Source organism: Volvox carteri (assembly GCF_000143455.1).
Source record: "Volvox carteri f. nagariensis unplaced genomic scaffold VOLCAscaffold_3, whole genome shotgun sequence".
NCBI classification, from domain to species: domain Eukaryota; kingdom Viridiplantae; phylum Chlorophyta; class Chlorophyceae; order Chlamydomonadales; family Volvocaceae; genus Volvox; species Volvox carteri.
In genome coordinates, this window is record NW_003307546.1 from 338,508 (window position 1) to 345,382 (window position 6,875).

Consider the following 6,875-nt stretch of genomic DNA (forward strand, 5'->3'; position numbering starts at 1 on the left):
ACGCCACGCCAGTATGCAGCGCATATGCTCTTGTGGTATGTGTGGGCACTTGGATGTGTACGTAAGAAATGTTCGTGTGTGAGGAAATGTGTGTGTGTATGTGTGTGTGTGTGTGGTGCACAACATCATGCTATCATCCCACCATTATCAGGCTATGAGGATAAGAACTAAAAGTACGACAATCCACATCACATCACATCCTCAGCCCTAGGCAGCAACCGCCCAACCAAATGCGAATGCGCAGTTAAATGCAGCGGGGCGGGGGGAGCCCTGGCCCCAACCAGGGGCCCCCACACGCATTCACTCTCTCACACCCTCCCATCCCCGGCCCCTTCTCCCCCTCCCGACTGTGCCACGTGTTCCCCCCCTCCCCTCCACCTCCCGCCCACACCACACCTTATCTTCTGCATCTATTCGTGCATTTGCAGCAATGAGAACCTTCACCGCCTCCGGATTGTCGTTGTGGGCCGTGCACATCAGGGGTGTCTTGCGGTCGTCCTGACGTCACGGGGGAAGGCGGGAAGGGGAAGGGGAAGGGGGAGAAGGGGTTTCGAGGGGGGAGATAACCAAGGAAGGGGAATACGGGGGGGGATACGAGGGTCCTTCATACGTACAACTACAGCCACTAAAGCAAAATGTGAAGTGTCCAAAACTCAGCTCATCAGCATAACCTCATCGTCATCCATACTCCGAGCTCAGACACAAAAACACAGCAACATGTGTGGGACGTCGTACGTGGCGCTAGGGCCCCTGACAGCGATGGAGTGTGCTCGGGTGCGGTTGAGGGGCTATTGGGCTACCAGGCTAGGGACTAAGTGGGACTAAGACCTGGACGTCCGATCCCTAGAGAGTAGAAGGAGCGCCAAGGGCCGCACGGTTCTAGAATTCTGGCGGCAGGTGACAGGCTTCGCAGAGCTTCGCAGAGTGTCGCGGCGTGGTTGGGATGAGGTGGGAGCTGACCACCACCCGATCGTCTCGGTCGCGGAAGGCAAGGTGATGCACCCGGGACCCACCCGGGGTGGACCAAGCCGGACCAAGTGGTGCAAATGCTGCAGCAGCCGGGCTGCCTGGGCAGCGCGTGCTGGGATCGGTAACAAGAGGGCCTCCGTAGTCAACGTGTGCTTTTTGGNCGGGGCCCCAGCGCGAAGCGCCCAGGGGGGCCCCGCCCTGTAGGATTGCCCATGTCCGTGTGGCCGTGTGGCCGTGTGTGTGTAACGGACTAAACATAATATCTCGCCCGGCTGAAACGCGTTATTGGTAATATATTGCATTCTCTATTGCTAGGTATCTTGCCTGTAGCCAACAAAGATCGTATGAGCACAAACAACTTTGGCTGCCTCCATTCACCGAGCCCAAAGTCACATCAACACCTCTCGGGCTAAATTTCATCTCAAAAGGTGCCACGTATCTCATATTTGATTTCTGGGATAACGGGGTATGATAACTCGAACACCCAGCTTGTGCTACCATTTGCCCGCACGGGCATTCCGATTTGCCACCAGCAGGCCGACATTTTTGCTTTCATTTCTCTATGAAATACGCAAGCTGCTCGTTTGTACAGTTAATTTGGCCCATGCTCGGGGCCTCCGAAGAGTTGCCGCGCGGCTGTGGGGCGGATTGCTGAAGCCGCTGGCGCTTCGGGGATAAACATCACAGACAGCACCGGAAAGTGCTGCGGGCTTTGGGGAAGTGTGTCGAGGTAGGCTTTGAGGGGGGCGCCAAGGCGCGTGAGCAGGCGCCCGAATGGGCAGGTCAATGCCTGAAGGGGCGCTGTAGGCAGTGCATACGGTGCTGTACGGCGCTGTTCTCCGTGTGTGTTATGGCTCCAGCTTTTTCTTATCCTTTTCACGGAGCTTTATGACATGTTTGATCATTTTAACGTCAAAACCCATGGATTTAGCTTCATTGTACGCATCTATTAGGCGATCGGCACTTTCTAGACGTTCCTGTTCTATAGTTGATATAGCAGGAACTACAAGTGCTGCCCCTACATATTTTGATCCTAAAAAATTTAGAAGGTCTGATAATGAATTGATTCCTGCTGAATCAGAAACACAGAAGGATATGGAGCAACCTAAAAATAGCAATTAAATTATATTGCCAGATGAATTAATTTTTGATTCTCCAGCCTTCATCTATTAACTTTTCTAGTATCAGATACATTATTCTATAGGATCCCACTGTCGCCATTGCCGCCGTCACCAACCCCACCGCCGCCATTGCCACCGTCGTGAACCCTGCCATCGCCCCTTCCACCCTCACCGTCCCTACTGTCGCCCGAACCATGCCGCCACTGCCGCTGTCGCCAGCCCTGCGAACGCCATTGCTGCCGTCGCCATCCCCACCGTCGCCATTGCCGCCGTCACCAACCCTGCCGTAGCCTGTTCCACCCTCGCCGTCCCCACGAAAGCCCGGACCATGCCCACTGCCGCTGTCACCAACCCTTTTATCGCCAATGCTGCCGTCACCATCCCCACCATCACCATTGCCGCCGTCGCCATCCCCACTGCCGCCATTGCCGCCGTCGCCAACCCTGCCTCCATCCCCATCCCGACCGCTACCAAAACCACCGTCGCACCCCTGCCACCATCGCCATCCCCGCCGCCGCCTGTGCCGCCGTCGCCTGAGCCACCGTCAACCAAGCCGCCATCACCGCTTCCCCCTTCACCTCCCCCACCGTCGCCATTGCCACCATCACCTCCGCCCCGCATCCCCCTCTCTCTCTCTCTCATCCCCATCTCCTATAAGAGGTAGCTATCTCTTCCCCGGATTCCCCTCTCCCCTCTCTCCCCCACATCCACCTTTCCTATCATGGGCAGCAAATCATGAAAAAAAACTGATTCGTGAATGGGCCGATCGGCCCATTCTTGATAAATGCCAGTATCTAAGAGTGATGAAACGAGTAGTTACGAGATCCGGGTGAATAACTGGCAACACAGGCTGGCAATCATTCCATCATGCGATGCTGAAATGCTGTGACGACCGGAAAGCAGCTCCAATGCGGACTGATATAAGATCGAACCATTACTCGATACCATATGTGAAGGAACAGGCTCCTGTGGGAGGAAGCATTAGTTCGCTGGGTCTGCAGAGCCCGACATCAGAAGGCTGGCCGAGAGACAACGGACACCACATCTAGTCGGCAATGAACACAAATCCCTTACACACATGGAATTGCATACATTTCAAGAATGAATAATGAGAGTAAAAGATGCCATTGCGCTTGCATGTGTGAGTGAATGCGGTGATGCAAGGCGAAGTGCGTGATGACCGCGGAGGGAGGGGCGGGGAGGGGCTCGTGAACCTGGGCGGGGAAGGGGCGGCGAGGGAAGGGGGGAAAGGGACTTGTTAGCAGTGGAAGTCATTTCAATCCTGCCACCCTCCCCCCGGACACCGGACACCGGGTCATGGGGAGCCAACTGGGTTGGGTAACCCATAATATGCAGTACGGCACTACCGACCTAGTGAGCATGCTGCGGATGGAATGGGAGAGGTTGGGGACGTCCGGGAGGGGGGAGAGAGAGAGGAACGTGGTGAAGGGGAGGCGCGGGTTGCCGCACCGCATGGTGTTTCGTGACCCAGCCGAATGGGCGTCGTGCTCTGGCAGCCGGCACCCTTCCCTCGCCCACCTTATCTTCCCCCCCTTTTACCCCGCGGCCCACAGAAGAACTTAACGCCCATGCACGTCGCGGCGGAATGGGGGCATCCGGTAGCCATACGGTTGCTGGCCAAGGCGGGAGCCAAGGTTGATGTGTCCGGATCGGTGGGTCCGCCACCGGGGTTGGGGGTTGGAGCAGAGAGGAGGCAAAAGAGGGGTATTAAGGGGCTGCCTGGTCCAGCCCCACACCGCGTCGACGGTTGCAGATTCAATCAAAAGTCCTGCGGGGCTGGCATCACTTTCCCGTTAGACGCCTAGTGGTGCAACTGTATGTCAGTCTGTCAGACCCCCAGTGGGGCGGTGGGTTGGGCCCTTAGCATCGGCAGCCCGCAGGTCTGCAGCCCTTGGCCCACTGGCAATGCAAAGATGGATAGCAGCGAGGCTGTGAAGGGACCCTCCGCGGGGAGATGGGTGTTGAAGGGGCGGGCCTCGGGACCGCAGGGGGATATCTGTCTCTTCCTTTCTCTCTCTCGCGCGCATTTGCGTGGGCCTTGCAGGTAGAGGGACATACATACATGGAGTACGGATAACTGTCCGGATACACCCCTGCATCCGTTGTGGGAGGGGAAAGCGGGTCCTAGGGGGGCTTGGGGTGTGTGGAGGGGACCTTCCTCCTCCGTTCTGGAGCCCATCGTCTGCTGCACCTGCCTGCCTGACCTTCCTTGCTTCGGCTGGACTCCCCTTCCCCCTTCCCCCTCTCTCCCCTTTCCCCCCTCAGGTCGGTACCCCACTTCACCTCGCAAGTATCTACGGTACAGCTGATGCCATACAGGCGCTCCTTGACAGCGGAGCCAACAAGGAAGCAAGAGAGCCGGTAGGGATGAAGGGGGCCCTGAAAAGGGGGGGAGCTGTCGGCATGTATGCGCACACGTATGTGTTCGTGTATGTGCGGCCCCTCGTGCATATGTCTGTACACGTGTGTGTCTGTGTACGTGTGTATCTATGTGTGTATGTGTGTATTTGTGTGTGTTCTGTTACGCATCGATCCTGGCCTGATGCTGGGCAGGGACACCCCATCGCACCCGAACGGGAACGGCCACCGACGCACTCTCCCCCTAGGGAGAGGAGAAGGGTGTGAGGGGCCACAGTCCCCGCATATCCGACAGAGGGCGCGCGACCCACCCTGTGTCTCTACGATTCTACCTCATGTAACCGATGATAAAAAGACACGTTGGCTACGGAGGCCCTCTTTTAACCAACCCCAGCACGCGCTGCGGCACAGTTCCGTCCAGGCAGCCTTTGCACCATTTGCAGGTGCGGCTGCCCACCCTGGTGGTCCGTGCATCACCTTGCCTTCCACGACCGAGACGATCGGTCGTGGAAGCTCCCACCTCATCCCACTTAGTCCCTGGCCTGGAAGACCAATAGCCCTCAACCCCACCCCTGCACACTCCATCGCTGTCAGGGGCCCTAGCGCCACGTACGACGTCCCACACATGTTGCTGTGTTTTTGTGTCTGAGCTCGGAGTACGGACGACGATGAGGTTATCCTGATGAGCTGAGTTTTGGACACTTCACATTTTGCTTTAGTGGCTGTAGTTGTACGTATGAAGGACCCTCGTATCCCCCCCCGTATTCCCCTTCCTTGGTTATCTCCCCCCTCGAAACCCCTTCTCCCCCTTCCCCTTCCCCTTCCCGCCTTCCCCCGTGACGTCAGGACGACCGCAAGACACCCCTGATGTGCACGGCCCACAACGACAATCCGGAGGCGGTGAAGGTTCTCATTGCTGCAAATGCACGAATAGATGCAGAAGATAAGGTGTGGTGTGGGCGGGAGGTGGAGGGGAGGGGGGGAACACGTGGCACAGTCGGGAGGGGGAGAAGGGGCCGGGGATGGGAGGGTGTGAGAGAGTGAATGCGTGTGGGGGCCCCTGGTTGGGGCCAGGGCTCCCCCCGCCCCGCTGCATTTAACTGCGCATTCGCATTTGGTTGGGCGCTTGCTGCCTAGGGCTGAGGATGTGATGTGATGTGGATTGTCGTACTTTTAGTTCTCATCCTCATCGCCTGATAATGGTGGGATGATAGCATGATGTTGCGCACCACACACACACATACACACACACATTTCCTCACACACGAACATTTCTTACGTACACATCCAAGTGCCCACACATACCACAAGAGCATATGCGCTGCATACTGGCGTGGCGTACTACCCCTCCCCCTCCCCCTCCCCCTCCCCCTCCCCCTCCCCCTCTCCCCCCGTGTGTTAACTGCACATGGACCCACAGGATGGTTGGGAGCCAATCCACTTCGCGGCCAAGGCCGACTCGTATGAATGCTGCAAGCTGCTCAAGGCAGCGGGAGCTAGCACCAGGACCAAAACCAAGGTACGGCAGAAAATACACACGTACACACACACAAGCCTACCTAAAACCCCCACACACCGTCCCCCACTTCGCGATTTTCACCACCCCCTTTCCATCCATCACATCGCGGGCCATCCCCCATTCCGGTTTTCCTCCCCCCCTTCCACCCGCCCAGCCTGCGACCCCCTCCCCCCGGCCCCTGCTCCCCCTTCCAACCCCCAGGGAGGTCACTACCCCATAGACCTCGCCACGACCGGCCGCGTGCGGAGCATCCTGCCGGACGGTCGCGGGCTGCTGGAGGCGGGCGGGAACGCCCTGCTCAAGGCGCTGTTCTGAGGGCGTGTAGAGGAAGGTCGGGCCCTATGTTTGCGCCAGGGCCCTATGTTGCGCCAGGGCCCTATGTTTGCGCCTCCGTCCTGGGGCGGATGTGCCCCTAGAGGACGTCCTTAGGAAGTGGGACGGCCTAGGGTGATGAGTGGGCGGGGCTTATTTTTTGGGGGGTGTTAATCCAATTAAACACATATTTGGCTGCCCGCGTTCTTGCGTGGGTGTATACGTGTGTATTTTAACCCCATGCGCACATCGTACTGGGCTGCGTGGTCTTAGCTAAAATGAAAAGGATGCCAGCAAAGAAGCGGCACGTATGCCCGTATAGAGGGCTGTGCGTACTGTGTATGTACACACCACCAGCTGGTGGTGCACACCCCCTCCCGGAGTTGCGTTACTGTCCAGAGGTGCAACCTGGGGCCCATACCTGGAGCCATGGAGCGGCTCCAAGGGCCAGCAGCCTAAGGCTGTCCATGCAGGGTGAATCAACACTGCGAAAGTGAATTAAAGACTATTATCCCATATGTTACTATTGGGCTCCGGAGGTACGCTCACCCTGGGGCTCGCTGTCCGGGCCCCTG

The 6,875-nt window shown here is 57.8% G+C and overlaps 1 protein-coding gene across 1 annotated transcript in view; it reads right to left on the reverse strand.

The window, feature by feature from the left end:
- Positions 1 to 1,413, reverse strand: part of VOLCADRAFT_86543 (uncharacterized protein) — a gene marked incomplete at both ends in the record, with an annotated part of 13,222 nt that extends 11,809 nt beyond the window's left edge. Inside the window, 3 exons of the mRNA XM_002946475.1 lie at positions 397 to 498; positions 1,014 to 1,081; positions 1,371 to 1,413. Of these exons, the coding sequence (XP_002946521.1) occupies positions 397 to 498; positions 1,014 to 1,081; positions 1,371 to 1,413 (213 nt within the window). The remainder of the gene's footprint in view (positions 1 to 396; positions 499 to 1,013; positions 1,082 to 1,370) is intronic.
- Between the last annotated feature and the right edge of the window lie 5,462 nt (positions 1,414 to 6,875).